General features: G+C 52.3%; 1 protein-coding gene across 2 annotated transcripts; it reads left to right on the top strand.

The window, feature by feature from the left end:
• The first annotated feature begins 386 nt into the window (after nt 1-386).
• AP2S1 (adaptor related protein complex 2 subunit sigma 1) lies at nt 387-10311 on the top strand. 2 transcript variants are annotated; one of them, XM_024569522.3, is made up of 5 exons: nt 387-538; nt 3383-3532; nt 9072-9185; nt 9679-9738; nt 9940-10311. In XM_024569522.3, the coding sequence occupies exons 1-5, from the start codon at nt 536-538 to the stop codon at nt 10039-10041; spliced, it is 429 nt and encodes a 142-aa protein (XP_024425290.1). In that variant the 5' UTR covers nt 387-535; the 3' UTR covers nt 10042-10311. The 2 variants fall into 2 exon arrangements, with proteins under 2 accessions (XP_024425290.1, XP_024425289.2); XM_024569521.4 differs by lacking the exon at nt 387-538 and adding an exon at nt 2542-2645.
• The last annotated feature ends 10057 nt before the right edge of the window (nt 10312-20368 follow it).

The raw sequence follows: 20368 nt of genomic DNA, 5'->3' as shown, positions 1-20368 counted from the left end.
TTCCACAGGGAAACACTCAACGTATTTTAAACAAAGTATTGGGTGAGCACGGAAAGGCAGTAACATTTCTAGCTCCTTACTACCCTCGACCCCGGCCCACAGTTTTTTAGTTAAAACTACGATTCCCAGCATGCCCTTCTCGCCTTGGAGGCGGGATTAGTAGAACTACATTTCCCAGAATGCAATGCTCACCTTGCCGGCTGCCACACATTTCGGGAATTGTAGTCCTCGGAAGAGACATGCACCCTCCATCCCACTACCCCACCCCACAAATCTTAGCAGGCATTTCCGCGCTGTGGGAAACGGGCAGTCGCGCAGCACGTTGGGAAAAAGGACCGTCTCTTTATCTCGGCTTGTCACCTGGACGCCCAAACCCATTCTTGGGACTACAATTCCCAGCGGGCTGTGCGCGAGAGGGCAAGAGGGTTTTTCTGCCGGAAGTCCGCTCTAGCCCGGGGTCCCCCAACTGTTTTCAGAGCCTGAGCCGCCCAGTCGCCGAGGGACCAGGGCAGCTGGGGTCCGGACGGGGGTCGCCATGGTAACGGGGGCGCGCTCACATTGGGGACTGGAGAAGGGTGGGTCCACGTGCAGAAAGGAGGCTCGGTCGGGTAGTGACAGGCGCCCCCATCGCGGTGCGATGGTCTGGGCCGGGCGCGGGCTCTAGGCATTGAGGCCGATCAGAGTCCGGGAACCGGAGAACTGAGCGATGATTCTAGGCGCGGGGGTACATTGGGGTTTGAAGACTAGGGGTCGTTGGAGATCAGGTGGCAAGGGGAGAGGGCTGTGCGAGTGGGTGACGTTGGAGGTGTTTGGGGGGGGCGCGTTGAAACAGGGAGGCAATGTCTCGGAGGTAGGAAGAAGGAATCGGAGGTGGAGTAGGCGATTCCCAAGAAGAAGGCCCTCTGGAAGTGTGGCAGGAGCGTGGAAGAAGAACGAGAGGAGTCACCGACTTCGGGACAGAAGAGAAGGGGTCTCTAGAGGCAGGAAGCTCGCATTGCAGGCGAAGAAGTAGTGTTTAAAACAGGCGGGATACTGCTGGTGAGAGACTGGGAAGTAGACCGTTGTAGGGATGGGCCTTTAGAATCGGGGAAACTGCTGCAAGGGGAAGAAGGGTTGGAAGTAGGGAATGGATGATACAAATGAATGGGGTGCAATGTAACAGGTCTTTCAATGGGGGGAGATGAGTTGGGGAATCGGAGTGGGCCTGGAAGTGAGAGATGGATGGGGCTTTTGGAGCCAGGGCTGGGCGTTGTATTTGGCACCTGATCCCCGGGATGGGGCTTTGGATCATAAGAAAGGATTATTTGGGCAGGGAGCTGGGAAAAGAGATGAACGCGGGTGGTGTCAGAACAGCTCTCCCTCAACTATGCAAGGTTGCTTCTAGCTCTCCTTTCTGAATGCCCCGTATGTCTCCCGCTCTGTGCGTCAAGCCAGAGCCTGCCTGGTGTGGATCCACCCCGACCCCACCCATGCCCATTTCCTTTCTGCTCCGACCCCTGCCCTGCTAGGAAGTGGTTTTCTCTGGCTCAGCAGAAGAGGTTCTTGGAAGGAGAGTGTAATATCCTGTTCCAAGCCGGCTTAATTGGTTAGGCAAGGGGGGAAGAATATGTGGAGGATGAGGCCTAGGAAAGAGAGTGGACTCTCCTCAAAGGGTAGAGGCTCCCACAAGGCGGGGTAAGGGGGTTCAGAGCCCCATCATTGGACTCCCAGCTCTGCTTGCTGGCTGTGAGACTCTTCTCTAAGCTTCGTTTCTTTATCTATGCAGTGGGCATAAGCATGCCTGCCTCAAGTAGAGCTGGACCCAAAGGCAGGGTGAACTTGGCTGGGAGAACTTGGGCCATGGTTTTCTCAGTCAAATGATGATGAATGACAATACTACCAAGAACTAATACTTATATTTCACTTAGTCTGTGCTGGTCACTGTACTATATACCCCGTATGTTTATTAACCTGTGCAACAGCCTTATAAGGGAGGGACTCTCATTATGTCCATTCTACAGAAGGGGAAACTAAGGCCCAGAGAAGTTAAGTGACTTGCCCATGGACACACAGCAAGCAATGCCAGGATTCACTCAGACTCCAGAGTCTGTGTTCTTAGCCATTTGGTCAAATGCCCCTCCATTGTATTCATAGTTAATTTTATCAAGTGCTCAGTGTCATAGGCACCCTGCTGAGCACTTGTTCAGGTTTCATAGTAGCCCTGTGAGAAGTGACCTGGCACTTCAGAATCAAAAAAGACCACAAGATTTCTAACCATCCCTGATGATCATTGTGGCCGACCCAGAGTTCCTCATCACATCCTCATGTGGCCCCACTTCCCAGGTGGGTAAACTAAGGCACCAAGCAGTTAAGTCACTTAAGAAGTGGCAGATGCTTTGGAAAATAGCTTAGCAGTTCCTGAAAAAGTTCGATATGACCCAGCAATTCCACTTGTAGGTATCTATCCAAGAGAAATGAAAACTTATCTCCACATAAAAACTTGTACATGAATGTCCATAGTAGCCTTATTCATAATCGCCAGGAAGTATAACCAACCCAGATGCCCGTCCACGGATGAATGGATAAACAAAATGAGGTCTATCCATAACGGGGAATGCTGTTCAGCCCTAAAAAGGCATGAAGTGCTGATCCACGCGGCAACATGGGTGAGCTTTGGAAACTTCGTGCTGAGGGAGAGCAGCCAGATGCAGGTCTCACACTGTATGATTCCACTTACAGGAAAGGTCCACAACAGGCAAATCCATGGGGACAGAAAGACTAGTTGTTGCTGAGGGGGGACAGTGACTGCGGATGGGTGGGGATAGTGGCGGTTTTGGCACAATTGTATCAATATGCTAAAAACCATTGAATTGTATACATTTTGCATGTCTTTATGGTATGTGAATTATATCTCATTTTTTTAAAATAAGTAAAAAGAAGTTTGTGTTGCCAGGACTCCTACCAAAAAAGTCTGAAATTCCCAACTTTACTGACTGCCTGCAAAGTGCCCACCCCTGAACTATTTTTATAAACTTATTTAACCTGCCCAACAGCCTGATAAGATGGTCTTCTAAGGAAACTTGTTTTGCGGGGGGGAAATGGATGCTTGAGGAGGCAGATCTTTTGTCCGAGGTCAGGCAGGCAAGAGGTGGTAGAGAGCCTCAGAGTCAGGGCCCTGGAGTTCCGAGTTGGCTGCTCCGTGAGAGAAATCACTCTGCAGGGTGTTGGAGGAACACAGGACCGGAGCACGTGGCCAGGCCCGCCTGGATGGGCCCTGGGGAAGGCAGGCAGCGGGGAGGTGTGGACCTTTTCTGCCTGGTGGGGATGGGTGGGGCTGCTGGGTGTGTGTAGCACTGGCCCTTCCTCCCTGCCTCTCACTTCCTCCTCCTCTCTCTGCCCCCAGATCCGCTTCATCCTCATCCAGAACAGGGCGGGCAAGACGCGCCTGGCCAAGTGGTACATGCAGTTTGATGATGATGAGAAACAGAAGCTGATCGAGGAGGTGCACGCTGTGGTCACTGTCCGAGATGCCAAGCACACCAATTTTGTGGAGGTGATGGACCCCCGCTCCCACCCCCAACCCCCTTGCCACCCTGCCTCCTTTCACCCCTCCTGCCCAGTCTCCTGCCCAGCCTCTGCATGCAGTTGCCCCTCAGACCCTCCTTCCTTTGCAGATTCATTCATTCATTCATTCATTCATTCACCCAAGACGCTTCTGGCTTGCGGTCTCCCTTTTTTATGGTACTTTGCGTTGTGAAAGTTTTCAGACATACAGATCAGTACAGTGAGGGAGAAGCTGACTGAAGATTCATGGCCCCACTGACCAGATTTAATCAGTATTCATATTTTGCCTTTTCTCTTTCTGGGGGGGTGAAGAATTTGGGGGGTGCCTTTTATTCATTTATTATTATTTTTTCATTACTTTTAAAGAGAGAGAGAGAGAGAGAGAGAGAGAGAGAGAGAGAGAAAGGGAGAGAAGAGAGATAAAGAGAAACATCAACTGGTTGACTTCTTGTACATGCCCCGACCAGGGATCGAACCTACAACCTGGGGATGTGCCCTGACTGGGAATCGAACCTGTGATCCCTTAGTCTGTGGGACAATGCTCCAACCAACTGAGCCACACTGGTCAGGGTTTTTGGGTGCCTTTTAAAAAGCCTCTATAAAATGGTGAAACAGCCAAAGCTATAGAGAATACTATAATGAACCATCCCTTACAGCAACATTTGAAATTAAGTTATAGTCAACATATTTCAGGTTGCATCTTGGAAAATAAAGGCCTTTCCTTACATTGCCACAATAATACTTTTTTAAATCCTGCCCTGGCTGGTGTGGCTCAGTGGATTGAGTGCTGGCCTGCAAACCAAAGGGTCACCGGTTCAATTCCCATTCAGGGCACATGTCTGGGTTACAGGCCAGGTCCCCAGTAGGGGGCGCACAAGAGGCAAACACACGGTTATGTTTCTTTCCCTCTGTTTCTCCCTCCTTTCCCCTCTCTCTAAAAATAAATAAATAAAATCTTTAAAAAAATAAAAAATATCCTCACCTGAATATATGTTTATTGATTTTAGCCAGAGAGGAAAGGAGAGAGAAAGAGAAGCATCAATGGGAAAGAGAAATGTTGATCAGTTGCCTCCCATACATGTGCCGATTGGGAATGGAACCCGCAACCTAGGTGTGTGCCCTGACCAGGAATCAAACCTGCAAACTTTTGTTGTACAGGATGATGCTTCAACCACCTGAGCCACCTGGCCAGGGCACATTGCCACAATATTATTAGCAAACCTGATAAAATTCATCATACTTCCTGAATACTCTATTACCCACAGAATATTTAAATTTCCCTTACATTGTCAATGCTGATTGTTCAAAGCCAATCACAGGTCTTACCTTGCTCTGTTTGCTGTGTCTCTTCTGTCTCTTCATTGACAAATCTCCACCTTTTTTTTTTTTAATTTATTTATTTTTAGAGAGAGGGGAAGGGAGGGAGAAAGAGAGAGAGAAAAACATCAATGTGTGGTTGCCTCTCATGCACCCCTACTGGGGACCTGGCCTGCAACCCAGGCATGTGCCCTGACTGGGAATCAAACCGGCAACCCTTTGGTTCTCAGGCCGGCACTCAATCCACTGAGCCACACAATCCAAGGCAAATCTCTACTTGTAATTACCCTGGTATTGGCCTGTTTAAGAGACCAGGATGATTGTCCTGAAGAATCCAACAAATATTTATTGAGAGCCTGCTGTGTATCAGGCGCTGTTCTAGGTGCTGGGGATACTGCAGTAGACAAAACAGACACAACCAAGTCCCCGCCCTCAGAGAGCCGACGGTAAAAATACAGTGTGTCAGGCGGGGATAGGGGCCCGGGAACTTAAGGCAGAAGCTGTGGGGGGTGGAAGCACTGGGGTATGTGCCCTGGGGTTGGAATGCAGCTTTGAATGGCCTGATCAGAAAATCTCATTGAAGAGGTGACATCTGAGCCAAGACCTGAAGGATTGAAGGGGTGAAAAGAAATGGTACCTGAAAGAGGAACATTCCGAGCCCAGGGAAGTGGCAAGTGCCACGCCCTGAAGCGGGAACACAGTGGGGTGTGCCTGGAGTGGCAAGACAGCTGGCCTGTCTGAGGTGGAGTGAGGGGTGGGGTGGAGGTGGGGACAGAGAGACACCAGGGGCAGATGGCGCAAGGCCTTGTGGGCTGTGGGAGGACTTGGGCTCTGCCTCTGAGTGAGGTGGCAGCCATGGAGGGTTTTGAGCCGAAGAGGGACTCAGGCTGAGTTAGGGATCCCTCTGTAGGGGGCAAAAGCAGAAGGAGCAGGGAGGCCACAGCAGGCGACTGATGCTGGTGACTGGAACTGGCGTGGAAGCCGTGGGGGTGGCGAGAAGACTTGGAAGGAGAGCCAAGGATTAGATGTGGAGTGTGAGAGAGAGCAGGGCCGCCGACGGGACGGCACTGGCATTTTCTGAGGCAGGGCAGCCTGTGGAAAGAGCAGGTGGAGGTGAAGATCAGGGGTGAGGTGTCTGCCAGTCCCCACTCCTGTGGAGACATCCAGGAGGGAGCGACAAGACTCACCAGGGGACTGAGGATAGACAGAGGTGAGCAGAGAGGAGGAGAGGTCACAGCTGGAGGTGGGGGAGGAGGAGGGAAGCCAGGAGATCCGGGTGTCCCAGCAGCCGAGGGGAAAGCATGTCCAGGAGGAGGACAGGGACTGGCCCCTGGCGGCTGCCAGTGGAGGTCACTGGTGGCCTTGCTGAGAGCAGTGTGGCTCCAGGAGAGGGGGAGCAGGGACGTCGGGGGTGCCCACTCTCGGGCACCCCGATGCCAGTGTTGTGCCGGGTCCGTGTGAAGTGCTGCGAAAGGACCTCTGAGGGACACGGGGCACCCTGTAGGCCTGAATAGGCAGGAGCTGCCCAAGAGGCCGGCTGGTCAGAATGACACCAGGGGCCTGAGTCTCAGATACTAGTTTCTTCCCTATCCAGACCATACATTCGTTTGTTCATTTGTGCGTTTATTTACAACCGTTCCTTAGGTGCCTCCTCTGCCACCATCCCTGTGCTCAGCTCACAGTGGGGACTGAGGCAGCCCGGTAAGGGACACAGACCTGTGTCCAGAAAATGCCAGCCTAGAGTGGGCAGGGCTAGGATGGAGCATCCTGGCAGGAGGAGGGCACCTGACCCAGCAAGGGGTCAGGGAGGGCTTCCTGGAGGAGGAGATGTGGTGGGGAATGACAGAATTTGTCCCTCCCCCAACAAACCGGGGCAGATCACAAAGGGGAAACATTAAATAAATGTCTCTCTTATGAGATTGAGGTCAGGGCAGGCTTCCTGGAGGAGGAGACTTATGAGGGGAAACAAAGGGACAAAGAACCAGCCAGAAGGCCCAGCCATCCAAACTTTCTTCCTCTTGTTTATTCATTAATGCACATTGCTTAGCACCTGTGTCAGTTCCCTGTTCCTGCTAGAACAAACCACCACAAACTTAGTGGCGTAAAATGATAGAAACTAGTCCTGCAGTTCCTGAGGTCCGGTGTCCGAAATGCGTGAGCAGGGCCAGCTGCTGGAGGCTCAGGGGAGAAGGCGTCCCCTTGCCCTGTCAGCCGCCTGGGCTCCTCAGAGCCAGCAGCATAGTCTTGAACTCTCTCCTGATGCACCTCTCCTGCCTTCCTCTTTCCCTCATAGGGACCCTCATGATCACACTGGGCCCTTTCAGACAGTCCAAGGTCATGTCCCCACCTCAAGATCCTTAGCTTAATCTCATCTGCAGAGTCCCTTTGGCCATGTGACATCACGGGAAAGTTCATGGACTCCTAGGATTAGGATGTGGATACCCCTGAGGATGGGACATTATTCTGTCCCCTGAAGCGCCTATTGGATGTCCAGGGCGGTGCTGGATAGTGTTGGGGACACGGTGGGGACAGCCCCAGCCTTCCCTCTTGGGGCCCACCGTCCACAGAGAGACAGACCTGCCCCTGGACAGGGACAGCTGGAGCACTCCGGCCTGGGACAGGGCCCCCATGGCCAGAGTTGTTCAGAGAGGGGGCCCACCGCAGCCAGCAGGCAGGCCTATCTGAGTAGGCAGCAGAAGACGCACGGGCGTAGGGCCGGCCTCTGAGCAGCCCGAAGACTGAGTCACAGAGGCAGAGGAAGGAGCCAGCAGGGAGCCAGCAGGAGAGGGAGCCTCTCAGGAGGAAGCCAGCTGCGAAGGGTGGAAGGGTCCAACCCTGCCGAGAGCACGCTGCTAAGACGGGCAGTTGGGAACGTAGCCAGATGTTTTCCTGCCCGGGCCTCTCCCTTGAACCCTCTCCCCGCAGCAGGAGTCTTCAACCACGTGATTACAATCCGTATCCATTAAAAAAGAGAAGCGGAGCCCTGACTACTGTGGCTCAGTGGACTGTGCGTTGTCCTGCAAACTGAAAGGTCGCTGGCTCGATTCCCAGTCAGGGGTCAGGGCACACGCCTGGGTTGCAAGCCAGGTCCCAAGTCAGGGGTGGGGGGCCTGCCAGAGGCAACCCATGGGTGTATCTCTCACACCTCGATGTTTCTTTCCCTCTCTTTCTCCCTCCCCTCTCCTCTCTCTAAATGAATAAGATCTTTCTTTTTTTCTTTTTTTTTTTAGAAAAAGCAGAGTATGCACCCTGATGCATGCCTGTTAGTCCATGGATTATGTGCAGGCATCATGGTAATGATGTTAGAAATGAACAAAAGGATAAGCTGGGAAAAGAGAATAAAAATCCAGGACTGCTGTGGGCCCTCGCAGTGGCTGCCAGGTGGCGCTGCAGCCCTGCCCGACCGGCAGCTGCGGTTTCCAGGTGTTGGCCGAGGGCTCTGCTTTGCCGTCTAATGTGCCTGCCTGTGTCTCTCTGCCTACCTCCCAAGCTGCTCACACACGTAAACTTGGAGTCTGCGTCCCCCGTCCACGCGTATTTGTGCCGGGGTTGTGCGTGTGTTACTGTAGACGTGTTATATTACAGCTCAGTTAAGGGCAAGGCTGGGAGGGTCTTGGTTACAGCGGTAACAGCAGTGACTTGGCTGCCCAGCACAGAGCCTGCCCCATGGTTGGTGCTCAGGCAGCGTTTGTGGAATGAATGAATGAATGAATGAATGAATGACTTGGTTCAGGGCTAAGGAATTTGACTCTCTTCAGAGGCGATAGGCAGCCTCGAAAAGGTGGACTGGATCTGTGGGACATGCCAGGAGCCCCCTTGGTTCTGGGCTTTTGCACAAGCTGTTCCCTCTGCCTGGAACATTCCTGCCCATTCACTCCTGCTCATCCTCTACATCTTAGGTCAGGTGCCCCCTCCTCCAGGAAGCCCTGTGGACCCCCAGGCTGTTAGCAGCCCCCTCTTCCAGGCTCCCGAAACCCAGCCCTGCCCTCTCTGGGGATGTCTGAGGGTGACTCTCTCACCACTGACTTTGAGCCCCAGGAGGGGAGGGCCAGGCCAGTCTCCATCATCACTGTGTCCCCAGTATAGGGTCAGACGCAGAGCAGGGCCTCAGGAACCATGAGAGGCATGAAGAACTAAATGTTCTGGCCCACTCTGCCCAGCTCGTTGGGCCCTGGGCACGCCCTGTCCCTGACAGCCTCTCTGCCCCGCAGTTCCGGAACTTCAAGATCATTTACCGACGCTATGCCGGCCTCTACTTCTGCATCTGCGTGGACGTCAACGACAACAACCTGGCCTACCTGGAGGCCATCCACAACTTCGTGGAGGTGCGTGCACGGGCAGGCGGGCAGGCTGGGCCCCGGGCAGCCTCTGGTACTGGGAACCAGCCCTCGCCTCCCCTCTCAGCCTACACGGACCCGCCCCGGTCTCCCCTTGGCCTCCCCTCGGCAGCGGGCCAACTCTGCCTCTCTACCCGCCTCACTGTTTCTTTTTGTCTCTCTGTCCTTGTTCCTGTGCCAGCCCACTCTTGTCTTTCTGCCACCATCTGTCTCCATCCCCGCCCCTCTCTGCCCATGCGTCTCTGTGTTTGTCTCTTTCTCCCTCTGCCTCAGTCTCTGTCTTTTTTTGCCACCTTTTTCTGTCACTGTCTGATCTTAGGGCTTGTTTCTCGCCACCTCTGTCTCTGTCTCCCTCTCTCTCGCTCCCTCTCCGCCTTGGTCCCCGCCTTTCCTGCCATCTCTGTCTGATGCCCTCTGTTCCTGTCTGTGTGTGTCTCTCTCTCCCCGCTCATCTCTCACCACTTATGTCTTCCTCTCCCAGGTCTTAAACGAGTATTTCCACAATGTCTGTGAACTGGACCTGGTGTTCAACTTCTACAAGGTGGGGCCCCCCCCCCCCCCGCCCCTGCCAGAAGACGGGGCTGCGGGAGACACAGGCGAGGGGAGGGAGGGTGCTGCCCCCAGGCTTCTGCTGGTGCCCCTTGCCTGGCTCTGGGCCTCGGAGCCCTTGGCTCCCAGGTGCAGACCAGCCCCCAGCACGCCTTCCCTCACACCAGGTCTCCCCTTACCTCCCTTCGCTCAGGTTTACACGGTCGTGGACGAGATGTTCCTGGCCGGCGAGATCCGGGAGACCAGCCAGACCAAGGTGCTGAAGCAGCTGTTGATGCTGCAGTCCCTGGAGTGAGGGCGGCGGCCCTGCGCCCCGGCCTTCCCAGTCTCGCCTGCTCGCTTCCCCGCCCCAGGCCTGGGCCCCCCCACAGCAGCCCCCTCCCCCAGCTGCCCAGGAGGAAGGCACCCAGCTGGGTCTGGGCCACGAGGGAGGAGACTGCACCCCACTGCCTCTGGGCCCCAGCTGCAGACAGAGGCCCCCTTGCGTGTGCGGAGTAACTGTGCCGTTGTCGTGTGACGCTGTGAATGTGCGTGTGTGGAGCCCCCAATAAACCTGTGGTCCTCACCCAGCCTCGTGTCTGTCTTCCCGGGGAGCCACGGGCACTCAGGACTCCCTGACATCCGTGCGGCCGTGAGTCAGTCAGCAAACACTCCTTAGTGTGCTGACAAGACCCTTCACATCGGCTCCTGCCCGCAGAGGACCCCCAAGACTGGAAGGGGCGACAGGTTGAGATACCTAGTACTTGCTACTAAAGTAATAATGTTCACAGCTGGCACCCAAGAGCGCTGAGTACTTCCGGGCGTAGTGCTGAGCATTGACACGTCTTGACTTGCTTAATCCTCATAAGTATGGGGAAGGGACGGTTAGCATCCCCGATTTTCAGGTGGGCTCAGGGAGGTTCAAAGACCCGCCCAAGGTCACAGAGCCAGTCAGTGGCTGAGCCACATTGCTTCTGAGCTGGTTTTAAGCCCAGGCAGGTGGGCCCAGCATCCTGTTTTATTTTGTTTTTTGTTTTTGTGGGGTTTTTTTTTTTTTTAACCACTAGACTGGATGGTTGTTGTGAGGGTGGGCACTGAGCCTCCTGTTCAGTGGCTCCGGCGGTGGCGCTGCTGGCACCTGTGGTGGCAGGGACTGTCCCAGGCACAGCCAGACTGTCGGCCCTCTGGCCCCTGTGATGAGAAGACCCCCCTGGCGTGTGTCTGGTGCCCTCTGGTGGCAGTGCCCCCTCCCCCGTGCCCACCGAGACCAGAGTGATGACTGCTGGCCCCACCCGTGACCATGACCGTGACCGGAGCCCTTGGCAGGCCGAGAACCACGCCAGGCACGTGGTCACAGCTCTTACGATGTTACCCAGCCTCCCCTCCTCTCCCAGCTCAGCCGTGTACACGTGGGGTACCCTTTGGGCAAGTCGCTTCACCGCTCCAGCCGCAGTGTCTTCATCTGGAAAATGGGGCGACAGCATTTACCCCACAGGGGCGCTTGAGGATTAAATGAGTCAATCCTGGGAAAGTTTAAGGTCATGAGCACGCATTCCCTGGGCAGACACTGAGTGCTGGCTGTGTGCACGGACGGCCCCAGCAGAAACACTGGCGATGTCTGAAGTGGTGGACAAGGAGCCCCAGTTCTGACGATCGTTACTTGACACCTGGGGGTCTGAGGCTTGGAGGGGGAATTCCCTTGCAGAGACAGTCAGGGCGTTTGTTCTTACTGATACTGCACTGACTCAGTGGCTTAAAGCAGCACGGCTTTCAGACCAACTGCTTGTGCAGGGGTGAGGGTGGGGGGAGCCACGCAGGCTGAGGCTGCAGCCCAGTGATGGGGTGGGAGCTGAGGTCGTCCCTTAGCAGGCCCTGGGGAAGGAACAGGTTTGAGGAATATGCTGAGGTGATGGAGCTGTATCAGTTTCCTGCAGCTGCTGTAACAGGTGATCGCACTCTGGGTGGCTTCAGGGACATGGATTCCCTCCCAGGCCGGGGGTCGGAAGTCTGAGGCCAAGGTGTGGGCAGGGCCGGGTCCCCTCTGAAGGCTCTGGGGCAGGGTCCTCCCTTGCTTCTTCCAGCTTCCTGGGACTCCTGGTCTCCACCTCCGCTTTCACATGGCCATTCTTCTACGTCCGCATCTTCTCTTCTGTCTCCCGCAAGGACAATTGTCATTGGATTTAGGGACCACCAGGATGATCTAGGGTGATCTCACCTCAAGATCCTTAACTTAATTACATCTGCAAAGACACATTTTTTTCCAAATAAGGCCACGTTCCAGGCTCCGGGACCTGGACGTGTCCTTTTGGGGGGCTACCTTCAACTCCTATTTTGTGAGCCATCAGTCAGCGGGGAAAGGCAACCAAGAGGCCCTTGGATACGTGGGCCTGAGGCTCAGAGAGGGAAGGATGCAGAGAGTGTTTGACGATTTGTGTATGTAACAAAGGTTTCTTGGGCACCTACTATGTTCCAGACTGTTTTAATACCAGGGGATACAGCAGTGAGCAGGATAAATCCCTGCCCTTAGGGAGCTCACTTTTTCCTGAGGATGAGGGGGCAATTACAAGTCCATGTCCAGTATGACAGAAGCGGGGATGCTATGGAGCTGAAGCTGAGAGAGGGGAGGGGATCCTGGGAGAGAGCACAGAAAGCCTCTTTGGGGGAGGTGACATCGAGCTGGAACTGAAGGAGGTGAGAGAAAGAACCACAGGGAATTTTAGAGGAAGTGTCCCAAGCAGCAGAACAGCAAGTGCAAAGGCCCTGAGGCAGGATATGCAAGGATGCTGCTAGCCCTGGCCAGGTAGCTCGGTTGCTTAGAACATCGTCCTGATTCACCAAGGTTGCAAGTTCGATCCTGGGTTAGGGCACATACAAGAATTAACCAATAAATGCATTGATAAGTGGAACAACAAATTAATGTTTCTCTCACTCTCTCTCTAAAATTAATATATTTTTTTAGATGGAGGCCAGCACTGCTGAAACAGAGTGAGCAGAGAGGGGAGGCGATGTGCTCAGGAAATAGTGGGGCCGAGGGTGGAAGGGGGAGGCAGAGCACACAGGGCCAGGCCAGCTGCAGAGAGGACACTGGGTCACTCTGTGTGAGACGAGAGCCAGGGGAAGGGTTTTTTGTTGGGGAGCTGGGAGAAGGTGATAACAGCTTTATTGAACTACAGCTCACCATACAATTCACTCATTTAAAGGGTACAGTTCAGACCCTGACTGATGTGGCTCTGTGGGTTGGGCATTGTCCTGCAAAGTGAAGGTCCCTGGTTCGATTCCCGGTCAGGGCGCCTTCCTGTGCCCCAGGTTCCGTCCCGGTCAGGGAGCTTACGAGAGAGGCAACTGATCAGTGTTTCTCTCTCACATCAATGCTTCCCTCTCTCTCTTTCTCCCTCCCTTTCCCTCTCTCTAGTAATAAATAAAATCTTTTTTCTAAAGAGATTTTTCTCTTTGTCTAAAGAAATAAAAAATTAAAAAGTATACAATTCAGTGGCTTTTTTGTATACTCACAGAGTTGTGTTACTGTCATCACAATCAATTTTAGAACATTTGTATCACCTCAGAAAGAGACCTGTAGTATGCTTAGCTGTCACCCCTCCATTCCTCCATCCCCTTCCCCAGCCCTAGGTCATGTCTGCCTCTGGGCTTGCCTATTCTTTTTTTTTTTTTTTTTTTAAGATTTTATTTGTTTGTTTATTTTTAGAGAGAGGGGAAGGAAAGGAGAAAGAGAGGGAGAGAAGTATCAGTGTGTGGACCTGGCCCGCAACCTAGGCATGTGCCCTAACTGGGAATCGAACCGGTAAGCCTTTGGTTCTCAGGCCAGCACTCAACCGACTAAGCCACACCAGCCAGGGCTGGGCTTGCCTGTTCTGAACGCTTCATAGATGTAGAATCATACAATGTGTGGGGCACAGGAGTGTTATGAGCTGAGGAGGGACGAGGATCTGCCAGGTCTGCTGTGAGCAAGCACAGGATGGGAACCTCCAGGGTGGAACCTGGAAGCCGGGAGGCCAGTGAGGAAGTGATTACAACGATCCAGCTAAGAGGTGACGCTGGCTTGGGCCCCAGCAAGGCAGTGGAAGGAAAGGAAGTGATCATATCCTGGGCATATTTTGGAGCTGGGATCAGTAGGATTTGCTGACAATTTTTAAAAAATCCTCATCTAAGGATATGTTTATCGATCTTAGAGAGAAAGGAAGAGAGAGAGACATTGATATGAGAGAGAGACATCGATCCGTTGCCTCCCAACATGCCCTGACTGGGGATCGAACCCGCAACTTTTTGGTGTAGGTGACAATGCTCCAACCAACTGAGCCACCCAGCCAAGGCGGTTTGCTGACAACTTGATGTAGGGTGGGAGAAATGTCAAAGGTTGCTCCTGATTTTACAACCCACGCGTCTGGAGGACTAGTCTCATTGTCCAGAAGCAAGGAGATGGTGGGAGGAATGGGCCAAGCCTGAGCTGTTGGGATTCCCAGAGGAGACGCTGCGGAGGGAGGGGTTACGGGCTCTGGGGCTCGGGAGAGAGGTGCAGGCCAGAAATAGACATTTGGAAGTCACCAGAACACTGATGGCATCTGCCACCATGAGGTCAGCAGAGATCACCAGGGGGGTATGTGGCTGAGGTGGAGACAAAGAGGAGAGCTCAGAAAACGAAAGAGACAGAACAGCCAACGAGGAAGGGAAGAGTGGCCTTAGATCACCCGGGAAAGTGCTCAAGAGGATGGTGTAGTCACGCCTTAAGTGCTGTTGAGGTCACGTACCCCTGTGAGAGCGGCTCCTTGGAACCATCCAGGCGATGGCGCACTCCCTGCCCCACCTGCAGGAGGGGCCTCTCCTGAGGTGGGCAGGCGTGCAAAATGGAGCGGCCTCTTGAAAACTGACGGGCAGGTTCTTGTAAAGTTAAACATTACACCCACTTTATGGCTCAGCAACCCCACTCCTACTTGTTTAACCAAGAGAGATAACATTTAAGTACACAATATCGACATGAACCCAAGAATATGGAGACTTGTCTTCACGCAAAAGGCTGACACGTGAGTGTTCAAGCAGCACCGCTCACGCACGTGAGTGCTCACAGCAGTACTGTTCATACCGGCCAAAAGGTAGAGACAACATGATGCCCATTAACTGATGATGGATAAACAAGATAGACTATAGCCACACAATGCAATTCTTTTTCAGCCATAAAAAGGAATGAAGTTCTGCCCTGGGTGGTGTGGCTCTGTGGATTGAGCGCTGGCCTGCGAACCAAAGGGTCACCGGTTCAATTCCCAGTCAGGGCACAGGCCTGGATTGTGGGCCAGGTCCCCAGTAGGGGGCATGCGAGAGGCAACCATACATTGATGTTTCTATCCCTTTCTCCCTCCCTTCCCCTCTCTTTAAAAGTAAATAAATAAAATCCTTTAAAAAAAAGGAATGAAGTTCTGGTCCATCCTACAACATGGATGCATCCTGGAAACATGCTGAGTGAGTGAAGCCAGACACAAAAGACTATATTTTGGGATCCCATTTATAATATGAACTATCCAGAGTAGGCGAATCCATAAAGATAAAAAGTAGATCAGTGGTTGCCAGTGGCGGGGTTGAGGGGGAGGAATGAGCTTTCCTTTTTGGGATGGTGAAAAGGTTCTGGACTGCCCTGGCCAGGTAGCCCAGTGGGTTAGAGCATTGTTCTGATATGACAAGGTTGTGGGTTCAATCCCCGGGCAGGACACATGCAAGAATCAATCAATGAATGCATAAATAAATAGAGCAACAAATCTCTCTCTCCTCTCTTTCTCTCTCTCTCTCTCTCTCTCTCTCTCTCTCCTTTCCTCTCTAAGATAAATAAAATTTAAAAAAAATTTAATGTTCTATACCTAGATTGTGACAGTGGTTGTATAACCCAGCAAATGTACAAAAAGTGACTGAATCGCTCACTTTTAAAAGGTGACTTTTATGATATGTATGTGAATATATCTCAGTTTTTAAAAGAAAAAGGTAAAATGTTTCTGAGTGCTGAAATAAGAGGAGGGCTGAGGAAGACCCCTGGATTTGGTGGGCAGGGTGAGGGGGCAGGGCCGTTGTAGTGCTGAGGGAAAAACTGGTCAGAGTGGCTTCTGGAGAGGCTGGGGGAGAGAACTGGGGTACCAGCCCCCACAAACGCCTAGGAAGAAGTGTTGCTATAAAAGACAGAGAAACGGGGCAGTAGCTGGAGTGGGATGTAGGAGCAAGGAGATGAGGGTTGTTTTCAATTTTTAAAAAAATTTTATTTATTTGTGTTGGTGGGGAGAGCGAGAGAGAGAAACATCAGTTGGGTGCCTCTTGTACGCCTGCAACCAAGGACCTGGGCCCCTACCCAGGCATGTGCCTTGACTGGGAATCGAACCGGTGACCCTTCAGTTCACAGGCCAGTATTCTATCTGCTGAGCTACACCAGCCAGGGTCAGTTTGGGTAATTTCTCACAGTAACTTAGTAAACTAATACATGTGGGAAAATAAAGCTGCAAGAAAAAGCAAGGTAATTTTGAGGACAAACATGAGGGGCTGGCCCAGCCAGATATCCAGATCATTATTATTCAGCCTTTAGGACTAAGAGACCGTGGTGTTTGTATAACATGAGATGAGCAAGTTGACAAAAAAGCACAGAGAGCCCAGAAGCAGGTCCAGCCAACCATGGAGGCTTTGTTTGTTTGTTTGTTTGTTTTACAAACAAAAGTTTATTTAGAAAGTCACAGAAGTGGAAGAAGTGAGGCAGCGGAGCTGCGTGGGCCCAGGAAACAAGTTACAGAGGCAGAAGAAGGGCCCTTGGAGGTTAGGGGGAAGAAAGCAGGGATAAATGGCCTGGGGGAAGGAGAGGGGGAAGACAGACATGGGTGTGAGAGAGAGAGAGACCATGGAGATTTGCCAGGAGACAGAAGTCTCCTTACAGATCACAGGGCGAGGATGTGAGTTGTAGGGTGGGAGGTGGAATCACTACCTCCAACCGCACACAAAAGTCATCCCCAGGTGGATCGAAGACCTAATGGTGCAAATCAAAATGTTGAGAAGAAAACACAGGTCTCTTTCAGACAAACAAAATGAAAAGAGGAGCCACAAGCTGTGAGAAGATATTTGCAACACGTGTACCTAACAGTGATTTCTAGTCACAATATATAAAGAACTCCTACAAATTGATAAGAAAAAGACAAACAACCAAATGAGAAAATGGTCTAAAGAGGGAGAGGAAAACAGCTTCAGAAGCCCTAGAAGATGGGGAAAGGAGGCAGGTTATGCACAGAGAAAAGATTAAGTCAGTGCCATTTGCTATCTGGGCACCACCCGCCGAGCAGGTCTGTGACCTTGTTAAACATGACTGTGGGTGGACTCTTCTGAGCTTATGTCCCCAGGACTGGCAAGGACTGGAAAGCAAGAACAGGACGTGACTAACTGCTCCCTACAGCCACAGGCCGAATATGACATGGGAACAAACTGCAGCCTCGTGTTACAACGCCCCAACAGCCCAGAGCCCACACAGTAGCACCCCCACCCCCCAGGGCTGGTGCATCTCTGCCCACCATGCCCCTCTCCTTTCTTGGGGAATGTATTTGTGGCTCAGTGGGTTGAGCACCGGCCTATGAACGGAAAGGTTCAATCACTGGGCAGTGCACAAGCCTGGGTTGCAGGCTAGGTCCCCAGCAGGGGGCGTGCGAGAGGCACCCACACATGGTTTCTCGCCCTCCCTCCCTTCTCGTCTCTAAAAATAAATAAATAAACTATTTGGGAGTGGGAGGGGAACCTTACTCTCTGCACTTACTTCTCTTCGTGAATTTTTGCAGCTCACGTCACCAACCACGGTAACACTCGTGGGGTGCGAGATTGGATGTGTACCTCGCATCATACACAAAACAGCTGAGAAGTACAGTGTGTGGGTAGTTATCGCAACCCGAGTGAAGACAGGCCGAAGATCGTTACCTACGTGGCTGACAATGAATTCAAGGTGGAGAAGGGAGAGAGAACTTCTCCTGGCACTGGGGAAAGGCAAGGCCAGCCCAGCGCAGCCCAGGGGGAAACGCGAGGTGAAAGGCCAGGCTGCTAGGAGTCTGAGTCTCGTGGAGATTAGCCAGACAGCCTGGCCTTTCCTTCCCTGTGATGCCGCCCCGCCCTTGGCTGACAGCGCCAAGGGCGCTAGCAACCACAAAAATCTCCTGTTTTAAGTGAACTTACGATCTTGTGTTGGGCCGCATTTACAGCCATGGTGGGCTGCAGGAGGCCCGCGGGCCGCGGGTTGGACACCCCTGTCAGACAGTGGGTCCTCATTATTTGCGGATTCCGTGTTTGTGAGGCAAATACATAGAGATCCCAAAATAAATACTCACTGCACCATACTTAAGCCAGTCTTGAGCACTGTAGCGGTCGTGCGCAGATGTGTACAGAGTGGCCAAAAAAACAACCCACAAAAACCCCTGAGCTGCCTGCCCAACACACGCATTCCCAGCTGGGGTCGAACAAGGTGAAGCTTTGCCTCCTCCATTCAGCTCTCCCGCTTTGAACAAGCGTCCTTTTCACGGTCTATTTAGTGCTGCGGTTTCACATTTTTGCGCTTTTTGCGGGTGACTGCTGTTTAAAATGGTCCACAAGCGTGGTGCCGAAGAGCCATCCAGCGCTCCTCAGCGCAAGGAGGCAGGGATGGGCCTTGTGGCGAAAATACACACATTTTTTAAAATGTGTTGGATAGCTTCCTTCACTTGCCTGAGTTCAGGGGGAGCAGCCAACAGTGTTGCTATCTTTAAGCAGAAACACAAATGAAACGAAATTATGTGTTGATGAACCGGTTCCTGAAAACGTGACCAGAGGCTTGCAGGAACGGAGCCCTGCCTTCCCCAGCCCCGGCCACAGGAGCAGTGGCTCAGAATCCCGGAACTTGGGGTTGGCAGCGACTTTATAGAACAGAGCTGCTGTGAATAGAAGAACTGCCTGTACTATCATTTTATAAGATGTTCCTATTGGGGGGAGTCTGAGCGAAGGGCACAAAATATATATTTAAAAAAAATTATTGACTGATTTAAGAGAGAGAGGAAGGGAGAGAGACAGAAAAAACTGATTGGTTGCTCCACTTATTGATGCATTTGTTGGTTGCTTCTTGTATGTGCCCTGCCCCTGGATTGAACCTGCAACCTTGCCCTCAGTGGGACGTTGCTCTAACCACTGAGCTACCCGGCCACGGCAAGATCTCTTTGTATTATTTCTTTTTTTAAAGATTTTATTTATTTATGTTCAGAGAGAGTGGAAGGGAGGGACAAAGAGAGGGAGAGAAACACCAATGTGTGAGAGAGAAACATCAGCTGGCTGCCTGTTGCATGCCTCCAACCAGCGACCTGACCTGCAATCCAGGCATGTGTCCTGACTGGGAATCGAACCAGTGACCTTTTCGTTCACTGGCTGGTGCTCAATCCACTGAGCTACACCAGCCAGGGCTGCTTTGCTTTTTTTTTTTTTTTTTTTTTTCTTTCTTTTTTTTAATCCTCACCTGAAGACATTTTTTTTTCATTGCTTTCAGAGAGGGAGGGAGGGAGGTGGGGGGGGGGAGAGAGAGAAACATTGATCAGGTGCCTTCCTGTACAGGCCCCAACCAGGACCAAACCCACAAACTGGGCTTGACTGGGAATAGAACCCGTGACCCTTCAGTCTTATGGAATGAAACCCCAACCAACTGAGCCATGCTGGCCAGGTACATCATTTCTTAAAACTGCAAGTGAATCTGCAATTGCCTCAAAATGCTTGTGTGAATGCCAGCGGAGAGGGATGCGGTCAGCAGGCTTTCCAAAGGAGTGCGCCTGGTTCCATGTGAAGTTACAAGGCAGCCTGCAGCTGTCTGGGGGCAGCTTAAGACATCAATCAGTCACGTGTCACATTTCAGAAAATATTGCTGCACAAAAATATCAGTATTTTGGTGGTTAAAAACAGCACGCTACCCTGGAACACTGGAAACTGAAGAAGTTGTGGGAACCTCTGATTTAGAGCTGCTGGGTCAGAAGCTCAGGTAACAACCTGGATTGTGATGGGCATCTGGAGTGGGAACAATCATGTGGGACTGAGAGAGACCTTAACCTGTGTGACCCAAGGCTGTCGCCACGTGGATTGTGCCAGAACAGAGCTGAACTGGTACGACGCCCTACAAAGGGCTGAAAAGTGAGGGGAGATGGATAAGGTATGGAAGGTGGGCCTGGGGTCAGGGACCACAGAAGGGATTTGAGCTGGGGAGGAGCATGGGCCCAGAGCTCACATTTTAGAGAGAGTGGGAAGAATACTGGCTGTGCCCTGGCCAGGCAGCTCAGTGGGTTAGAGCGTCATCCCAATATGCCAAGGCTGCAGGTTTGATCCCTGGTCGGGGCACATACAAAAGCAACCAATGAATACATCAATAAGTGGAACAATGAATCGATGTTTCTCTCTCTCTTAAAAAAAGAAAGGAAGGAAGGAAAGAATGCTGGCTGCCTTGCTGTTCCTCAGCTGCATACCTCAGGACCTTTGCTCACACTGTCCCATGGCCAGGACCTCACTTCCCCTAGGTAGCATCTTATCTTGCCCTTTCACCTCCTCCCTCAGGTTGTCCTCCAAAGGCATCAGTCTCCCCTGGCCTTGCCTTTTAACACTGAACCTCCCCACCTCCCCCAGCACCA

The sequence above is a fragment of the Desmodus rotundus genome, chromosome 12 (assembly GCF_022682495.2).
Source record: "Desmodus rotundus isolate HL8 chromosome 12, HLdesRot8A.1, whole genome shotgun sequence".
Taxonomy (NCBI): Eukaryota; Metazoa; Chordata; class Mammalia; order Chiroptera; family Phyllostomidae; genus Desmodus; species Desmodus rotundus.
This window is presented reverse-complemented; position numbering and strand designations above follow the sequence as displayed.